Genomic DNA, 22,131 nt, shown 5'->3' with positions numbered 1-22,131 from the left:
ATAATCCCAATTCTTAATAGAAAGAACAGTTACCTGTCAAACTAAACACTTTCCTCACATTGGCCAGATTGGATGCAGAAGGTTGAAGAAACATTTCCTTTCAATATTTGAAGGGAAATTATTCTGAACATAGTATTCTATACCTAATCAAGTTTAAGACTAGATGAACTTTTTTTCAGACAAGTAAGGATTAAGAGGACTTTAGGATCCTGCAGAAATGAAGTGGGTACTCTTTCCTCTACTATTACCAACATCAGCCATTAAAAAAATTGAAGTTTACTAAAATAAACAAAGGAAGTACTCTTAAACTAGGAATCCTGACCATAAAATAGAAATACAAAAAAAAACACACAAACCCAGACATCTCCACTCAAAACTACAAGAACTTGCAAGCCAATTTTTAGCTGATAAAAATTATCTTACAGAAACCAACTATGAAGAATACAAACAGAACACTCCAAACTCAGTTCATTATCTTCACACAGCCTTTGGGGCTATAAAAGTAATCTTGAATCAAAAACTCAAAGGAGAGAAATCAACAAAAATAAGAAGTTAAATGAAAATTGAAAGAAAACAAAGACAAAACTCATACAAAATGATCATTTCAGTAGATGAAGAAAAAACATGGAAGAGTAAATAATCTTTCTAAAATAAAATACAAAGGGAGAAGGAGTGGGGGAGATGGTGGAGTAGGAAGGCAATGTGGCAATCACCTCCCAGATAAATGCCAAGGAAGCAACTACAGCCAATACAACTGACCCTGGAAAAGACCTGAAGACTGCAGGACAGACCACCCTCACCTGGAGAAGAAGGAATAAAAACTCAATAAATGTGTATAGAGGGTATGCACCACTATAAAATAAAGACCATATGCAACAAATCCACAGCTAACATCATACTCAGTGGCAAAAAGCTGAAAGCTTTTCCTCTAAGATCAGGAACAAGACAAGGATGTCCACTCTCACTTTTATTCAACGTAGTACTGGAGGTCCTAGCCATGGCAGTCAGACAACACAGAGAAAAGAGGCATCCAAATTGGTAAGAGAAGAAGTTAAAATGTCACTATATGCAGATGATATGATATATATAGAAAACCCTGAAGACTACACCAAAAAAATATTAGACTAATAACAATTCAGCAAAGTTGAAGGACACAAAATTAAAACACAGAAATCTGTTGCATTCCTATATACTAACAACAAACTAGCAGAGTTTCCATTTACAATTGCATTAAAAAGAATAGAATACCTATAAATAAACCTAACCAAAGAGGTGAAAGACTTGTACTCTGAAAACTATAAAACACTCATGAGAGAAATTAAAGAAGGCACAAATAAATGGAAATCTGTCCCATACTCATGGAGAGGAAGAATAATGTCAAACTGGCCATCCTGCCCAAAGCAATTTACAGGTTAAATGCAATCCCTATCAAAATACCAGTGGCATTTTTCAGCGAACTAGAGCAAATAATCCTAAAATTCATATGGAACTACAAAAGACCCCAAATAGCCAAAACAATCCTCAGAAAGAAGAACAAAGCTGGGTATATTAGGCTCCTTGACTTCAAGCTATACCACAAAGGTACAGTAATCAAAATAGTATGATAATGGCACAGGAACAGACCCATAGATCACTGGAACAGAATAGAGAGCCCAAACCCACACATATGTGGTCAATAAATATATGATAAATGAGCCATAAATATACAATGAGGAAAAGACAGCCTCCTCAGTAACTAGTGTTGGGAAAACTGGACAGCTACGTGCAAGAGTATGTAACTGGATTGCTGTCTAACTCTATACACAAAAGTAAACTTGAAATGGATTAAAGACTTAAATGAAAGACATGATACCATAAAACTCAGAAGAAAATAGGCAAAAATCTCTTGATCATAGCATATAAGCAATTGTTTCTTGGACACATCTCAGATAAGGGAAACAAAAAATGAACAAATGGGACTATGTTAAATGAAAAAGCTTCTGTACAGCAATGGAAGCCATCAGCAGAACAAAAAGGCAACCTACAGTATGGAGAATATATTTGTAAGTGATTTATCTGATAAGGGGTTCACATCCAAAATATGTAAAGAAGTCATGCCTCAAAACGAAAAAAACAGCTAAGTTAAAAAATGGGCAGAGGACCCCAACAGACACTTCTCCAAAGAAGAAATACAAATGACCAACTGGCACATTAAAAGATGTTCCACATCACTAATCATCAGCAAAATGCGAATCAAAACCGCAATGAGATACAACCTCACACCAGTTAGAATGGCCACTATCCAAGAGACAAGAAATAATAAATAACATCAATGAGAATACGAGGATGTGGAGAAAAGGGAACCTTCCTATACTGTTGGTGGAAATGTAAATTGATGCAGCCAATGTAGAAAGCAGTCTGGAGGTTCCTCAAAAAACTGAAAATAGAAATACCATATGACCCAGTAGTCCCACATCTAGGAATGAGTTAGACAGCAATCCAGTTACATACTCTTGCATGTAGCAGTCAAGTTTTCCCAACACCAGTTACTGAGGAGGCGGTCTTTCCCTAATTGCATATTCACAAAAACAAAGAAAACAAAATCCCTGATAAGAAAAGATATGTGCAGTCCTGTGTTTATTTCTGTATTATTTACAGTAACTAAGATATGGAAGCAACCAAACTGTCCATCAAAAGATGAATGGATAAAGATGTGGCACATATACATGATGGAATGTTACTGAGCCATAAAAAAGAAATCCTGCCCGTCGCAACAATATGGATGGATGGACCTACAGGATATTACGCTAAGTGAAATAAGCCAGGTGGAGAAAGACAAACACCATATAATTTCACTTGTGGAATATAAAAAAAACAACAAGAAAATAGCAGGAGGAGATTAAAGATGGGGGCATGAGAGATGAGACAGAGGGCTCCTCCCAAAACCACATATAATATCAAAATATAATTAATACAACTAATCCTTAAAGAGCAACAGGAAAGAAAACTCAGCCAGGCTGCATACACCTGGAGAAAAGAACAGACCTCATGGAACAGGCTAACACACCAAAGCCGTGGTCTGGCGTTACCCAAGCATTTCCCCAACCCCAACTCACCTGCAGAAGGAAGTGAAGCGGAGTGGGGAGTGAGTGAAGACCTAGGACTGCTGAACACCCAGCCCTGGAGATCTGCTCTGGGAGCATGAATCTCCATTGCATGGGGCTCTGGAGATTCGAGGAGTTGGAAAGCTAAGACAGGCAGAATACCTGGAGAGACTAAGATTCCAGCCACTTGTGGAAACGGGGAACCACATCCACCTGCTCTGAGACAAAAGAAAGGTGGGCAGTCTGAGAAACTTCCTAACAGCGAGAGGGCTGCTAAAGGCACGAGGATTGCATGGAGCTTGCCTCTCAGGGGAAAGGACAGGTAGATAAAATTGGGCACACTCTGCCAAGCAGGTGGGGAACTTTCAGGACCTTCAGGCACTCCATCCCCCTGGCTGGCTACGCAGCTCCAAGGACCCCCACCATGCTAAGTACCCTGCTGCGCCTTCCTCCTGACCAGTCCACACCAGCTCATAAACAGGCAGCCCCTGCCCTGGCGTCAGGCCAGCCAGAGGGAAGCCCTGCCTATGGCAGCTACAAATGCAAAGCATAGGGGCTTACACCTGTGTCCTTGGCCCACTGGTTCTGGCAGTAGAGGCAGGCATAGCAGCTGGGAAGCAGGAAACAGTTCTTTCCTCCCCCCCCAGGCACCAGCGCCAATCCTCTGTGACACCCAACATCCCTCCAGGGGCTGAGCAACTCCAGAGACTAGAGCTTCTGGGCACTAGAGGGCGCCACATACAAATATGAAACGTCAGAGGAACCTGGTTCAAACCAAAATCCCACAAATACCAGAAAAAGGGTCAAGTGAAACTGAACTCATCAGTCTTTCTGAGAGAGATTTCAAAATAAAAATCATTAACATGCTCATGGAAGTATAGTAAAATATTCAAGAACTCAGGGAACAAATCCGAATGGAGATTCAATCACTGTGGAAAACAGTATCAGAAATGAAACATACAGTGAAGGCATTTGAAAGCAGATTAGGTATAGTGGAGGAGACAGCAAATGAAATGGAATACAAAGCTGAGGCACCGAGAGAAGAAAAGAATTCTAGGAATGAAAGAATATACAGAGAACTGTGCGACCAATCCAAACTGAACAATATTTGCATTATAGGGTTATCAAAAGAAGAAGAGAGAGAAAAAGGGATAGAAAGTGTCATTGAGGAGGTAAATGGCTGAAAACTTCCCCAATCTGGGAAAGGAGATAGTCTCTCAGGCCATGGGGGTGCACTAATATCCCAACACAAGGGACCCAAGAAGACAACACCAAGACATACAATAATTAAAATGACAAAGATCAAGGATAAGGACACACTATGAAAAGCAACCAGAGAGAGAAAAAAGATCACAAACAAAGGAAAACCCATTAGGCTGTCACCAGACTTCTCAACAGAAACCTGGCAGGCCAGAAGGGAGTGGCATGATATATTTAATGCAATGAGGCAGAAAGGCCTTGAAACAAGAACAGTCTATGCGGAAAGATGATCATTTAAATTTGAAGGAGGGATTAAACAATTTCCTGATAAGCAAAAGCTGAGAGGATTTACTTTCCACAAACTGTCTCTACGGTGTATTTTGGAGGGACTGCTATAGATGGGAGTGTTCCTAAGGCTAAATAGCTCTCACCAGAGGAAATACAACCACAGTAAAGAAAGTAGAACAATTAATTACGAGGTATATCAAAATTAAATCAACTACCCACAAAGTCAGTCAAGGATAGACAAACAGTACAGAATATGATACCAAATATAAAAAGAATACAGGAGGAAGAGAAAGGAGGGTAAAAAACCCTTTAGATTGTTTTTGTAATAGCACACTGAGTTAAGATAGACAGATAGTAAGGAAGTTAGCCATGACCCTTTGGGAACCATGAATCTAAAGCCTGCAATGGCAATAAGTACATACCTATTGATAATAACCCCAAATGTAAATAGTCTAAATGCACCAATCAAAATATACAGAGTCAGTGAATGGATAAAAAAAAATGCCCATCTATATGCTGGCTACAAGAGACTCAATTCAAACCCAAAGACATATACAGACTGAAAGTGAAGGGATGGAGAAAGATATTTCATGCAAGTAATAGGGGGAAAAAAGCAGGAGTTGCAGTACTTCTATCAGACAAAATAGACTTCAAAACAAAGAAAGTCACAAGAGACAAAGAAGCACATTACATAAAGATAAAGGGGTCAGTCCAACAAGAGGATATAACCATTATAAATATCTATGCACCCAACTCAGGAGCACCTACATATGTGACACAAATACTAACAGAATTGAAGGGGGAAATAGAATGCAATGCATTCATATTAGGAGACAATGCTCCACTCAATCCAAAGGACAGATAAACTGGAGAGAAAATAAGTAAGGTGATATAGGCACTGAGCAACACATTAGAACAGATGGACCGAACAAACATTTACAGAACTCTCCACCCAAAAGCAGCAGGATACACATGCTTCTCAAGTGCACATGGAACATTTTCAAGAACAGATCATATACTAGGCCACCAAAACAGCCTCAGTAAATTCAAAAAGATTGAATTGTACCTACCAGCTTCTCAGACCACAAAGGTATTAAACTAGAAATTATGCAAAGAAAATAGAAAATCCTACAAACACATGGAGGCTTAACAACATGCTCCTAAATAAACAATGAATCAATGACCAAATAAAAACAGATCAAGCAATATATGGAGACAAATGACAACAGTAATTGAACACCATAAAATCTGTGGCATGCAGCAAAGGCCATGCTAAGAGGGAAGTATACTGCAGTACAGGCCTACCTCAGGAAAGAAGAACAATCCCATATGAACAGTCTAAACTCTCAATTAACAAAACTAGAGAAAGAAGAACAAATGAGGCCCAAAGTCAGTAGAAGGAGGGACATAATAAAGATTAGAGCATAAATAAATAAAATTGAGAAGAATAAAACAACAGAACCAAAGAAAGCTGGAGCTGGTTCTTTGAGAAAATAAACAAAATAGATAAACTCCTAGCCAGACTTAATCAAGAAAAAAAGAGTCTACACACATAAACAGAACCAGAAAAGAGGGAAAGCTACTATGGACAACACAGAAATAACAAAAAATTATTAGAGAATACTATGAAAAATTATATGGTAACAAACTGGATAACCTTGAAGAAATGAACAATTTTCTAGTAAAATAAAATCTTGCAAGGCTGAACCAGGAAGAAACAAAGTCTGAACAGACCAATTACCAGCAAAAACAAAACCACTGTACCAGATGGCTTCACCACTGAATTTTATCAAACTTATACTGAAGATCTAATACCCATCCTCTTTAAAGTTTTCCAAAAAGTAGAAGAGGAGGAAATACTTCCAAACTCATTCTATGAGGCCAGCATCACTCTAATACCAAAATCAGGCAAAGACACCACAAAAAAAGAAAACTACAGACCAATATCCCTGATTAACATATGTGCAACAAAATATTAACAAACCGAATTCAAAAATACATCAAAGAGATCATCCATCATGATCAAGCAGGATTTATTCCAGGGATGCAAGAATGATACAATAATAGAAAATCCATCAACGTCATCCACCACATCAACAAAAAGGAGGACAAAAACCACATGATCATTGACACAGATGCTGAAAAAGCATTTGACAAAATTCGACATCCATTCATGATAAAAACTCTCAACAAAATGTGTATAGAGGGCAAGTACCTCAACATAATAAAGTCCATATATGACAAACCCACAGCCAACATCATACTTAACAGCAAGAAGCTGAAAGCTTTTCCTTTGACATCAAGAACAAGGATGCCCACTCTCCCCACTTTTATTCACCATAGTACTGGAGGTTGTAGCCATGGCAATCAGACAACAGAATGAAATGAAAGGCATCTAGATTGGTAAAGAAGAAATTAAACTGTCCCTGTTTGCAGATGACATGGTATTGTACAAAATAACCCTAAAGAATCCAAACTACCATATCTAATATCTGAATTCAGCAGAGTTGCAGGATACAAAATTAATACACAGAAATCTGTTGCATTCCTATACCCTAATGTTGAACTAGCAGAAAGAGAAATCAGAAACACAGTTCCATTCACTGTTGCATCAAAAAGAATAAAATACCTAGGAATAAACCTAACCAAGGAAGTGAAAGACCTGTATCCTGAAAACTACCAGACTCTCTTGAGAGCAATTAAAGAAGACACCAATAAATGGAAATATATCCCATGCTCATCCATAGGAAGAATTAATATTGTCAAAATGGTCATCTGCCTAAAGCAATCTATAGATCAATGCAATCCCTATCAAAGTAACAACAACATTTTTCAATTAACTATAGCAAATCATTCTAAATTCATATGTAACCACAAAAGACCCTGAATAGCCAAAACAATCCTGAGAAGGAAGAATAAAGCTGGGGTGATTACCCTCCCCAACTTCAAGCTCTAGTACAAAGCCACAGTAATCAAGACAATTTGGTACTGGCACAGAAACAGACCCATAGACCAGTGGAACAGACTGGAGTGTCCAAATTTAAACCCAAGCATATGTGGTCAATTAATATACGATAAAGGAGCCATGGGCATACAATGGGGAAATGACAGCCTCTTCAACAACTGGTGTTGGCAAAACTGGCCAGCTACACGCAAGAGAATGATACTAGATTATTGTTTAACCCCATTCACAAAATTAAACTCAAAATGAAACAAAGACTTGAATGTAATTTCTGAAACCGTAAGACTTAGAATAAGACAACATAGGCAAAAAAAATCCCCTGCATATAAACATGAGCAACTTTTTCCTGAATGCATCTCCTTGGGCAGGGGAAACAAAAGCAAAAATGAACAAATGGGACTACATCAAGCTAAAAAGCTTCTGTACAGCAAAAGACGCCATCAGCAGAACAAAATGCCATCCTACAGAATGGGGGAATATATATTTGTAAATGACATATCTGAGAAGGGGTTAACACCCAAAAAATAAAGAACTCACATGCATCTGCAACCAAAAAACAAATAACCCAATTAAAAAATAGGCGGAGGATATGAACAGACAATTCTCCAAAGAAGAAATTCAGATGGCGAACAGGCACATGAAAAGATGCTCCACATTGCTAATTATCAGGGAAATGCAAATTAAAACCACAATGAGATATCACCTCACACCAGTTAGGATGGGCAACATAGAAAAGACTATGAACAACAAATGCTGGTGAGGGTGCAGAGAAAGAGGAGTCCTCCTACACTGCTGGTGGGAATGTAAATTAGTTTAACCATTGTGGAAAGCAATATGGAATTTCCTCAAAAAACTAAAAATAGAAATACCATTTGACCCAGGAATCCCACTCCTTGGAATTTACCAAAAAAATACAGCTTCTCAGATTCAAAAAGACATCTGCACCCCCATGTTTATTGCAGCGCTATTTATAACAACGATTTGGAAGCAACCTAATTGTCCATCAGTAGATGAATGCATAAAGAAGATATGGTACATATACACATTGGAATACTATTCAGCCATAAGAAAGGAACAAATCCTACCATTTGCCACAACATGGATGGAGCTGGAGTGTGTTATGCTCTGTGAAATAACCCTGGTAGAGAAAGACACGTACCAAATGATTGCCCTCATTTGTGGAGTAGAACAACAAAGCACAACTGAAGGAACTAAACAGCAGCAGACTCACAAACTCCAAGAAGGAACTAGCAGTTACCAAAGGGGAGTGGTTGGGGAGGGAGGGAGAAGGAGATTAAGGGGCATTATGATTAGCACACATAATGTAGGGGGGCCACAGGGAAGGCAGTATAGCACAGAGAAGACAAGTAGTGACTCTGTAGCATCTTACACTGATATACAGTGACTGCAATGGACGTGAGACTCGGTAATATGTGTGATTGTAGTAACGACATTGTTTTCATGTGAAACCTTCATAAGAGTGTATGTCAATGTTATCTTGTTTAAAAAAAACAGAAAAAGAAAATAGACTAATAGACACTGAGAAGTGACTGGTGGTTACCATGGGGAAGGGGTTAGTGTTGGTGAGGGGGATAAAAGGGCACAAAATTTCTTTATCATAATTTAAGTTGGTCCCAGTTATGGTAGTACAGCATGGAGAATATTAGTGATTCTGGAACATCTTCCTATGTTGACAGATAGTAACTGCACTAATGGGGATGAGGATTTAATAATATGGGTAACTGTTGAACCACTCTGTTATATACTCAAAACCTGTATGAGATTGTATATCAACAATACTTCAATTAAAAAAAGAGAGGAGGGCTTTTCTCCACATGTCCTTGTCCAACTGACTGAGGTATCTTTCTCTCCATTTACACATTCAAAAATTTAGAAATAAAACATGCTTCTAAGATTACTTAAAGACCCCTGATAGAAAAGTGAAACATTGTTGCCCTGGCATCTTTACAGACCAGAACTGCAGAGGAGTAAGGACAGGAGAAAGGGGCATTGCCTGAAAATGAATGGTTTCAAATGCAAAAAAAAAAAATCATTCTGATAAAGGGCATCACGTACTAACAGCAAACATTATCCCAATAATATGTTGGAAGCATTTCATTTAAATTTGGGAATAAAACTAAATACCTATTTGCACACTTATTTTCAGTTTCCTGTAGGTTTAGAAATTGTTGCCATGGAATTGTAAGTATTTACTTATATGTGTGGTTATTTATATATATTTTTCATCCCTAATCTTATATATTTTTCTTTAATATGGCTTTTAAGCAGTTGATGCTTTTTGTAGGTCTTTTCACATAACCAGGTTATGGAAATTACTTTGATACTTGCTGAATGCACTTAAGTAGTGCTTAAGTGCTAAGGAGTTTAGCCCTCGTGTATATATTAGGAAAAAAGGTAAAAGTCAGTGATCTATGTTTACGTTTCAAGAAAACATACCCTAGCAAATTAAACCTAAAGAAAGTAGAATGGAGGAAAAACAAAATAAATGAAATACAAAATAATTGTATAGTAGAGAAAAGGAAAAAGGCAAAAATCAATTCTCTGGAAAGAATATTACATTTATTTTCACTTTTTGTCATCAGATTCATAATTTGCTTTACCATTGTCTTTCTTTTTTCTCTATTTGTTCTTTTTCTCATTTCTTAAGATGAATTCTTAGTTTTTATGTTTTTGTGTTTCTCTGTAAAGCAAAAGCATTCAAAGCTATGTATTTTTTTCCTAATACTGCTGTTATTACTGTTATTTGTGCTATGGTGTTTTCCTTTTTATTGCTTTCTTGATTGTCAGTAATTTTCTTTTTTCTTTAATCCAGGCATTACGTAGGAGCTTCATTTCTAAAAAGTGATTTTTTTTTGGTTATTTATTTATTTATGGATTATGAGCAAAGAAATAACCTATACAGATACCTTTACAGTTCTACAAACTGTCAACTAAGATTTGTGCATTTTATTGTATGTACCTCAGTTAAAAAATAATAATACATATTCTGCTTTTAAACAAAAATAAATAAAAAACTTTTATGTGTGCATGGTGCCCTTACGAAAAAATTATCTTCTTGAGAGTTGCAAGAATCTCTAAGTCGTATCTATTCATTGTATTTTTAAATTCCTTTTTTTTCTTCTTCTAGATTTTCAAATGTTGAGAGATTTTTTTGAAAGACAATGTTGATTAGTTAAAGACACACCCATTCCCTGTTCTCTTTACCTTGTGTATACCTTCTACTATGGAGGCTAGATAATTTTATGCTCACATCTTTGGCCTCTCTTGCTGCTAGGGTGGCTATGTAATACAATTCTGGTAAACTGGTCTATGCAAGGGCTTCTAGGGAAGTTTTTGCATTTGAGATGTGCCTGGCACTCTACTCCCTTTACCCCTTTAACATTCACAGAGATAAGAAACTAACATACTAATAATCGCAGAGTAGAAAGAGAAAGATCTTGGAGAGTGTCTGAACTGACCAACAGTTGCTTACCTCTCTCCTTGTCGTGTTAGAAAAATAACTTAGTCTAAGCCATTATTGAGTTTAATGTTGTTTTCAGCTGAGTGCATTCTAACTGATAATAAGGGTGTTTTAAAGTATTCCAGTGTACTTATAGCAATTTCTTAACATTTCTAATTATTTTTGTTTTGCATATACACACGCACACACACAATTTTTTTTGGTGTAAATGCACATATCTTCATAAATAACGTTTTTTATCATAGCATAATGTTTCTTCCTCTAGTTCTTTTAACTTCATATTCCTGTTTGGATATTGCCCCCCCGCTTTCTTTTGGTTTGTGTTTACCTAGTATCTCTTAACACACTTTGTTTTGCATTTTTAAAAATTTTTGGTAGAATATACATTACATAGAATTTACCATTTTTAAGTGTACAGTTAAGCAGCATTGAGTACATTCCCAGTGTTGTGCAAACATCAGCATTACCCATTTTTATAACTTCATCATACTATATTGAAGCTCTATACCCATTAAACAGTAACTCCTCCATGCCCCCTTCCTCCAGCCCCGGGTAACCTCCATTCTACTTTTTGTCTCTATGAATTTGCCTATTCATGTACTTCGTTTAAGTGAGATCATGTATTTGTCCTTTCAAATGCATACTGTCTTCTAATAGGATAATTTGTTCAGTTCGGGTTTAATGTTATAACTGATACTATTTTTATTGCTTCTATAACTTTTATCACTTATTAGATAATCTTGTTTCCTCATTTTTCTTTTCCTTACTTTTGTTAATCTGAAAGCTCACTTCCATTAGTGGCTACTTTCCTCTTTCTCACTCTCAATCAGAAGCATATGGTATTACTATTAAAGCAAAATAACATATTTTTTATACCAAGGCTGCAGTGTTTCTCTTTTACTTCCTTTCTACCCAGGGAAGTTGAGTCCTTTGGAATAGGTCTTGACCTCTTGCTTCTTCTCCCATCTTTTCTCTGTCCCCTTGAAACCTTTGAAAATCTTTTACTTTGTTCCGCTCCCATTCCCCAACTTACTGATTTTCCTAATACAGGTAAGTACTTAAAGAGAATTTTCCTTACAGTATGTCCTTTTTTAAAAGCACTTTGCTTATATATTCCAAGACAGTGTGTTGTTATCCAGTCAGACTTAATTTCATATATTTATTGTGTACTCTTACTCCCATCAGTGGGCTTATTTCTTGCCCTGCTTCCTGTAGCTCACTTCCCATTTTCCCTCACAGGCATTTCCCTCAACAAATCTCTTGCATGTCTAATCACATCTGCTTCTCAGAAGACCTAAAGTACACATGAATCAATATGTTTAAAGTGCCATTTGATATAACAGATAAAGTGAATGAACTACAACTAATGCACCTATATGGGTAAATATCAGAAGCAATGTTGAGTGAAATATCATTTGAAAAATATGATTTGTCACAATTTCTATAAAGTTCAGAACTCATAGTATGTTGCAAAACTTGGAGGAAAAAAAAGCAAATTCAGACTTGGTTACTTCTGGGATAGAAGAGAGTAGGATTAGGGAGAGAGGGTATTATCGTTCTACCTTTTACATTTTATTTAAGGTTATTATCATAATACATTCCTTAAGTATATTATAATACATCCCCAAAATGTATATGAAAATTGGCCACAAAACTTGACATCTTCTGTTATGTGGGGCTAAGTAGTATTGTGTCTTGAATAAGAAAAAATATAATGAGGACAATCTTCACTGATGTAGCAACACATAGGAGTACCTGGAAGTTGAGGAGAGGGATCTAAAGAAAATACACTAAATCTATCACATGTTTGCCTCGTTCTTGGGTAAAATTTCTGGGGACCTACCCAACTCCACACCCTTCCCCAATAGCATTCCCTCTTGCCTTATGAGATTGAAGTCACGTTTGAGCCATTCTGACATGCACCCAGAAGTTTTTTGAGTATGGCAGGGATACTAAGGTGGCCCTATTTGGGGGAGGAATGGGACACCTCCAGTACATGACTTTGGTTTAGAACTCTCAACAGCTTTACCAGACTTTCTCAGAACTTCACTGCAGTCTGAGACTTTTGCTACTCAACCTTCCTTTCCACTCTTCCCTATGAGATCAGACTGGCATTGGAGCTTTCCCACTTCTGTAGCTCACTTCCCATTTTCCCTCACAGGCATTTCTTTCAACAAGTCTCTTGCATGTCTAGTAGCATCTGCTTCTTGGAAAACCCACACTAACATGTGAGTCAGTATGTAAAAGTGTCTGGCATGAAATTAGCAGTCAATACATGTTAACTTTTATTACAGTAAACCTAGTAAAAGATGATGGTGATTTTGACTGTGGTCATGGTGATGAACGCAAATGTCCAAATTGGAGAGACATTTATGTAGATGGATGGATACAGTGGGACTATGATTGAATGGAGGAACCAGTAAAAGGGTTAATTTGTCCATTTTCTTGCATACCATCTTCCACTTCACACTTCATAACCTAACCATATTGATTTGCTCATAGTTCACTGAAAACACTATAGTGATCCCTAATTCTTTACTTGTACATAGTATTACTTCCTCATAAAATATTCTAACCCCACTCTCTTACCCCTTTGCCTAGCAAATGCCTACCTATTCTTTGATATTAAACTCAGGATTCAACTATTCCAGGGAGCCTTCCCTTTTCCTCTCTACCTCTCACTTCCACCTCTCCTTAGGTTCCTAAACCATCTTCTGTTCGTATGCACAGTGGTTGTGAACAAATGAGTTATATCAATTTTGTATCAGTTTCATCTTTTACCCTTTGGATTCCTTTAATCATGAGGTAAGATTGCAATAGTATTACTGGGGTCAGTTAACCGTTTATGTTTTATTCAGCGAGCACTGGGAAGCCACTGAAGGATTTTAAGTACAGAGGTAATGAAGACTTTATTTACATTTTGTAAGGATCACTTTGGCTACTGTTTGTTGAATGGATTGAGGAGTGCAAGAGTAAATTTGAGGAAATGGTTTAGTGTAGACTTAAGCCTAGTTGCCTGGTTCAATCATATATTACCCATGTAACCTTGGGAATGTTACTTAACTTTTCTTTGCCTCAGTTTCCCCATGTGTAAAATCACAATAAAAATAGTACTACTTCCAAGTTGTAAAAGTTAAATGGATTTTAAAAAACTTGGAATAGTATCTGGCACATAGTAAACAGATGTTACCTATTCCATTGTTACTTAACAAATATTTGTGTGCTTACTGCATCCTAGACAGTGGGCCAGATAAGATTATTAAGCTGAATTTAACAAATGACAAAAGCAAGTTCAAATTAATATGTAGCCAAAACATTGGGTTATAATGATGCCCCTAAGACTATTCAGCCATTGTTATAATGTTCCAATTCTGGAGAGGTTTTGATTTCTTTGACATTTTTTAAAGCTGTGGTTCCATTAGGTTCTGAATGAATCACACAGGGGAACATTGTTTGCATAAAAGAATCCTTAATATAAGATTCTTTACTTTTGTTACAAGTTTTTTGCTCTACAGGTTGATAATTAAGAAATAAACTTTGTGAACAGGTTGTGTTAGTATTAAATATATTTCTATAATGAATGACCTTTGCGTAAAATATATCAGCCTTTTAAGTTAAGAGTTTTATATACTAATTTATGAGAGTTTGTTTTCATTTTTTTTAATTGGACACAGTGGTAATTAATGTGTTCTAATGAATATATGGGGGAAGCTAGGAAACATGGTGTAATGAAATTTAAGTGACTAATTTTTTTAAAGATACAACTGTTTATATTGTATTAAAGACTTAAAAGGATTTATACTTGTCTTTGTACAAGAAAATACTAATATTTGGGAGTAGGATTGGGAGATGGGGGCATATCTTTATAATTAAAAGTATTTTGTGCAATAAGTAGTAGACCCTTAAGAGAAAATTAATGACAAAGTAAAAATAGAAACAAATTATATGTGGGATAACTTACAAAGAATCACGTAAATGAGTTCAAGCACCATTACTTTGGTCTAACATGGTCCATGTAAACTACATTAATACAGAACTAAACATGAGTTTGTCTTTGTTCTTTTCTAGTGGTAATGTTTGTTTAACTGCTTTATTTTTTTCAGGGATGTGCATGCCGTCTGTCTCTGGGATGATAAAGGCCCAGCAAAAATTCATCAGGCTTTAAAAGAAGATATTCTCGAGTTTATTAAGCAAGCACAGGCAGTAAGTTCTGCATCTATATGTAGTTTATTTTATGACTTAGAGAGTATATTTTCTGATTTTGAATGTAAGACTTATTGAAGTAATTTTAAAGTATCACATTGACTTTTGACACATTTGTTAAGTAAGATTTTTAATGAAATAATCGTTTTGTTTTTTCCCCCCTCAGTGACATTTCTCTCCACACAGTACATTATTATCCTCAGTTAAAAGATGCTTTAAAGAAATAAGTTTTTTATATGTTCTTTAGAAGTCCCCACTACTATTATTTTTTGGCCATATATCAGTTCCTATAAATCTATTTTTTTTCTCTCTACTAATAACCTTTTTAAGCTGATAGTAATTTTCTTCAATTCCAGATACTTCTCTAACTGTATAATCTTTGGGCTGCTTTGTGTTGTTACTGCTTAGCTACAGTTCAACACTCTTGAATTGATAATATGTATAATTCCATAATATTATAAAACTGAAGATAAAGTTCATTTATGCATTAGGTTATGCAAGAGCTAGTTTTGTTTATTTTTATTAACACGTGTCTTTGGGAAAACTTAATTTAGAGGTGAAGTATTGTTTGAGTAAGTGCTGGCATCACTAATACATCCCTTACCACTTTGAAGAAGGGCCTAAGAACATGAGATTATTTTCTTTTGAAAACTAGAGAGCTAGAATTTCTTATTTTTTAATGGAATTTTGCATCAGTATCTTATACAACATTAGTAATAGTTCTCTGTTAGAAATCTTGTTAAATACTAATAGTGGCTTAGCAGATGAAAATTTTAAATGATTTTTTTCTATATGTGATTTAAAGGAAGATAATGAAATCGAGTATGATTGGTATTGGTATTTATTTAATTTTGCTAATAGCCACTGAGATGATAAAATAGAAATTTGCTATTATGAAGTATTTTCTTGATAACACCATTAATTCTGCCATCTTGCTAAATGATTTTTTAAAAATTATAGTTTTATAGAAAATTACCTTTTAATGAAAATAAATTATTTTCAGGCTTTGCTTAGAAAAAGTTAAATCTTTCAATATCACAATCTAATCAAAACTATACTTTTCTAGAACTGATTTAGAACTGCAGTTTTCACTTACAATGGAAAGCATATCACCTTATTTATTTATAACTTTTGATAAAGGTAAATCATGTTTATTTCACATTGATAGAGCTTTATTCTTCAGTTTCTAGAAATGGTCCTATAGAGAATCATCTTAGATATTAACAAATGTTTTAAAAATGTTTCACATAAGAAACAAACTGTGATCTGGGTTCACTATAACATGACCCAGTAAAGTCTGGAACGTAGATCTTAGCAAGACTTGAGGATGGGATTTAGTGTCACTGATTCAGAGCAGTTAAACTGTAAGAATAACAATTCCACATTTGAGTGTATGATTTTAAAAGTTCTGTGAACTTTTAAGAAAATCTAGCTTCATGGGTTATTTTATTAGTCAATTACTAGACTAACTGAGTTTATCTTGTTAGGAAGAACTAAATTTCTCAAATAGGAAAGGCACTTCATTAAAATGTTTATTATAGCATTATTTAAAATGACAAATAGGAAAGGCACTTCATTAAAATGTTTATTATAGCATTATTTAAAATGACAAGGGAAGTAAAAATAAATCTACAGTGTTTAGGGAGTTATTAGGGTATTGAATTTTTTCCCTTTTTTAAAATTATAAGAATTTTATTTGCTCATAATTCTGTAGTTGAGCAGTTCGGGCTAGGCTCACCTGACTTTGCCTAAGCTTATTAATAAGGCAGAAGTTAGCTGGTGGCTCTTCAGGGACTGGATGGTCAAAGAAAGCTCTTTTCACATAGCTGGTGTTTGGTGCTGCCTTCCAGCTGGACCTCTCCCACCATGTGTTTCTCGTTTTCAGGGAAACTAGCCTTTGAGGTGATAGTGGAATCTACCAGCCTTGGCTTGGAAGTCGCACAATCTCATACCTGCTGCATTCTTTGGTCAAAGCAAGTCACGTAACAACCCAAACTCCAGTGATGGAGAATGACCCCACCATCTTTTTTTAAAAAAGAGAGAGATAATTCATATACCAGAGAACTCACCCTCTTAAAGTATACAGTTCAGTGGGTTTTAATATTAAGTTGTGCAATGATCACCCACTAATTCAAAATTTTCCTCACCACAAAAAGAAACCTTCTTGCATTAGCATATAGTCCCCATTTACCCATTCCCACTAATCACTGACAACCAGTAGTCCTCGTTCTGTCCTTGTGCATCTATTTATTCTGCACATTTCCTATAAGTGGAATCATACAATATATAGCTTTTTATGTCCAGCTTCTTTCACTTACGGTAAGGCTCATGAGGTTAATGTATGCTGTAACACTTCTCAGTATTTCATTCCTTCTTTTTTGTTATCATTAATCTACAATTACATGCAGAACATTATGTTTACTAGGCTCTCCCCTACACCAGTCCCCCCCACAACCCTCATTACAGTCACTGTCCATCAGCGTAGTAAGATGCTGTAGAATCACTACCTGTCTTCTCTGTGTTGTACAGCCCTCCCCATGCACCCCCCCACACTATACATGTTAATAGTAATGCCCCCTTTCTTTTTTCCCACCCTTATCCCTCCCTTCCCACCCATCCTCCCCAGTTCCTTTCCCTTTGGTAACCGTTAGTCCTTTCTTGGCTTCTGTGATTCTGCTGCTGTTTTGTTCCTTCAGTTTTTCTTTGTTCCTATACTCCACGTATGAGTGGAATCATTTGGTACTTGTCTTTCTCCGCCTGGCTTATTTCACTGAGCATAATACCCTCTACCTCCATCCATGTTGTTACAAATGGTAGGATTTGTTTTCTTCTTATGGCTGAATAATATTCCATTGTTTATATGTACCACATCTTTATCCATTCATCTACTGATGGACACTTAGGTTGCTTCCATTTCTTGGCTATTGTAAATAGTGCTGTGATAAACATAGGGGTGCATCTGTCTTTTTCAAACTGGGCTGCTGCATTCTTAGGGTAAATTCCTAGAAGTGGAATTCCTGGGTCAAATGGTATGTCTATTTTGAGCTTTTTGAGGAACCTCCATACTGCTTTCCACAATGGTTGAACTAATTTACAGCAGTGTAGGAGGGTTCCCCTTTCTCCACAACCTCGCCAACATTTGTTGTTGTTTGTCTTTTGGTTGATGGCGATTCTTACTGGTGTGAGGTAGTATCTCATTGTGGTTTTAATTTGCATTTCTCTGGTGACTAGCGATGTGGAGCATCTTTTCATCTGTTGGTCATCTAAATTTCTTCTTTGGAGAACTGTCTGCTCAGCTCCTCTGCCCATTTTTTAATTGGATTATTTGCTTTTTGTTTGTTGAGCTACATGAGCTCTTTATATATTTCAGATGTCAACCCTTAATGGGATCTGTCATTTATGAATATATTCTCCCATACTGTAGGGTACCTTTTTGTACTATTGATGGTGTCCTTTGCTGTACAGAAGCTTTTCAGCTTGATATAGTCCCACCTGTTCATTTATGCTTTTGTTTCTCTTGCCCAGGGAGATATGTTCAGGAAGTCGCTCATGTTTATGTCCAAGTTGCCTATGTTTTTTTCTAAGAGTTTTATGGTTTCATGACTTACATTCAGGTCTTTCATCCGTTTTGAATTTACTTTTGTGTATGGGGTTAGACAGTGATCCAGTTTCATTCTCTTACATGTAGCTGTCCAGTTTATCCAGCACCATCTGTTGAAGAGACTGTCATTTCCCCATTGTATGTCCATGGCTCCTTCATCGTATATTAATTGACCAAATATGTTTGGGTTAATGTCTGGAGACTCTATTCGTTTCCACTGGTCTGTGGCCTTGTTCTTGTGCCAGTACCAAATTGTATTGATTACTGTGGCTTTGTGGTAGAACTTGAAGTTGGGGAGTGAGATCCTCCCCACTTTATTCTTCCTTCTCAGGATTGCTTTCCCTGTTTGGGGTCTTTGGTATTTCCATATGAATTTTTGAACTATTTGTTCCAGTTCATTGAAGAATGTTGTTGGTAATTTGATAAGGATTGCATCAAATCTGTATATTGCTTTGGGCAGGATGGCCATTTTGACGATATTAATTCTTCATAGCCAAGAGCATGGAATGAGTTTCCATTTGTTAGTGTCCTCTTTAATTTCTCTTAAGAGTGTCTTACAGTTTTCAGGGTATAGGTCTTTCACATCTTTGGCTAGGTTTATTCCTAGGTATTTTATTCTTTTTGATGCAATTGTGAATGGAATTGTTTTCCTGATTTCTCTATTAGTTCATTGTTAGTGTATAGGAAAGCCACAGATTTATCTGTGTTAATTTTGTATCCTGCAACTTTGCTGAATTCTGATATTAATTCTAGTAGTTTTGGAGTGGAGTCTTTAGGGATTTTTATGTATAATATGTCATCTGCAAATAGTGACAGTTTAACTTCTTTACCAGTCTGGATTCCTTGTATTTCTTTGTTTTGTCTAATTGCTGTAGCTAGGACCTCCAGTACCAGGTTGAATAACAGTGGGGAGAGTGGGCATCCCTGTCTTGTACCCGATCTCAGAAGAAAAGCTTTCAGCTTCTCGCTGTTCAGTATGATGTTAGCTGTGGGTTTATCATATATGACCATTATTATGTTGAGGTACTTGCCCTCTATGCCCATTTTGTTGAGAGTTTTTATCATGAATGGATGTTGAATTTTGTCGAATGCTTTTTCAGCATCTATGGAGATGACCATGTGGTTCTGTCCTTCTTTTTACTTATGTGGTGGATGATGTTGATGTATTTTCGAATGTTGTATCATCCTTGCATCTCTGGGTTGAATCCCACTTGGTCATGGTGTATGATCCTTTTGATATATCTGAATTTGGTTTGCTAATATTTTATTGAATATTTTTGCATCTACGTTCATCAGGGATATTGGTCTGTAATTTTCTTTTTTGGTGGGGGTCTTTGCCTGGTTTTGGTATTAGGGTGATGTTGGCTTCATAGAATGAGTTTGGGAGTATTCCGTCTTCTTCTATTTTTTGGAAAACTTTAAGGAGAATGGGTATTATGTCTTCTCTGTGTGTCTGATAAAATTCTGAGGTAAATCCGTCTGGCCCAGGGATTTTGTTCTTGGGTAGTTTTTTGATTACTGCTTCAATTTCTTTGCTGGTAATTGGTTTGTTTAGATTTTGTGTTTCTTCCTTGGTCAGTCTTGGAAGGATGTATTTTTCTAGGAAGTTGTCCATTTCTTCTAGGTTTTCCAGTTTGTTAGCATATAGGTTTTCATAGTATTCTCTAATAATTCTTTGTATTTCTGTGGTGTCCATCTGATTTTTCCTTTCTTGTTTCTGATTCTGTTGATGTGTGTTGATTCTCTTTTTCTCTTATAAGTTGGCTAGAGGCTTATCTATTTTGTTTATTTTCTCAAAGAACCAGCTCTTGGTTTCATTGATTTTGTTCAATTTTATTTATTTCTTCTCTGATCTTATTATGTCCCTCCTTCTACTGACTTTGAGCCTCATTTATTCTTCTTCTTCCAATTTCGGTAATTGTGACATTAGACTTTTCATTTGGGATTGTTCTTCCTTCTTTAAATATGCCTGAATTGCTGTGTACTTTTCTCTTAAGACTGCTTTTGCTGCATCCCACAGAAGTTGGGACTTTGTGTTGTTGTCGTTTGTCTTCATATATTGCTTGATCTCTATTTTGATTTGGTCGCTGATCCATTGATTATTTAGGAGCATGTTGTTAAGCCTCCATGTGTTTGTGCGCCTTTTTACTTTCTTTATATAATTTATTTCTAGTTTTATGCCTTTGTGATCTGAGAAGTTGGTTGGTAGAATTTCAGTCTTTTTCAATTTCCTGAGGCTCTTTTTGTGGCCCAGTATGTGGTCTATTCTGGAGAATTTTCCATGTGCACTTGAGAAGAATGTGTATCCTGTTGCTTTTGGATGTAGAGTTCTATAGATGTCTGTTAGGTCCATCTATTCTAGTGTGTTGTTCAGTGCCTCTGTGTCCTTACTTATTTTCTGTCTGGTGGATCTATCCTTTGGAGTGAATGGTGTGTTGAAGTCTCTTAAAATGAGTGCACTGCATTCTATTTCCTCCTTTAATTCTGTTAGTAGTTGTTTCATATATGCTGGTACTCCTGTGTTGGGTGCATATATATTTATAATTGTTATATCATCTTGTTGAACTGACCCCTTTATTGTTATGTAATGTCCTTCTTTATCTCTTGTTACTTTCTTTTTTTTGAAGTCTATTTTGTCTGATACTAGTACTGCAACACCTGCTTTTTTCTCCCTATTGTTTGCATGAAATATCTTTTTCCATCCCCTGACTTTTAGTCTGTGCATGTCTTTGGGTTTGACATGAGTCTCTTGTAAGCAGCATATAGATGGGTCTTGCTTTTTAATCCATTCTGTTATTCTGTGTCTTTTGATTGGTGCACTCAGTCCATTTGCATTTAGCGTGATTATTGAAATATGTACTTATTGCCATTGCAGGCTTTAGATTCGTGGTTACCAAAGGTTCAAGGTTAGCTTCTTTAGTATCTTTCTAACTTAACTTGCTTATTGAGCTATTATAAACACTGTCTGATGATTCTTTTTATTTCTCCCCCTTCTTATTCCTCCTCCTCCACTCTTTATGTGTTGGGTGTTTTATTCTGTGCTCTTTTGTGTTTCCTTTAACTGCTTTTGTGGGAAGTTGGTTTTATTTATTGCCTTTAGTTAGTATTTGTTTGGTCTGCTTTCTTTGTTGTGATTTTAATTTCTCTAGTGACATCTGTTTAGTCTTAGGAGTGCTTCCATTTAGAGCAGTCCCTCTAAAATACCCTGTAGAGGTTTGTGGGAGGCAAATTCCCTCAACTTTTGCCTGTCTGGGAATTGTTTAATCCCTCCTTCATATTTAAATGATAATTGTGCTGGATGTAGTATTCTTAG

The 22,131-nt window shown here is 36.3% G+C and overlaps 1 protein-coding gene across 2 annotated transcripts in view; it reads left to right on the top strand.

The window, feature by feature from the left end:
- Positions 1-22,131, top strand: part of CUL5 (cullin 5) — a 132,411-nt gene that overhangs the window by 34,301 nt on the left and 75,979 nt on the right. For both annotated transcript variants that reach the window (XM_037020275.2, XM_037020265.2), the window contains exon 3: positions 15,118-15,217. In XM_037020275.2, the coding sequence (XP_036876170.1) occupies positions 15,118-15,217 (100 nt within the window). The remainder of the gene's footprint in view (positions 1-15,117; positions 15,218-22,131) is intronic.

The sequence above is a fragment of the Manis javanica genome, chromosome 6 (genome assembly GCF_040802235.1).
Source record: "Manis javanica isolate MJ-LG chromosome 6, MJ_LKY, whole genome shotgun sequence".
NCBI classification, from domain to species: Eukaryota; Metazoa; Chordata; class Mammalia; order Pholidota; family Manidae; genus Manis; species Manis javanica.
This window is presented reverse-complemented; position numbering and strand designations above follow the sequence as displayed.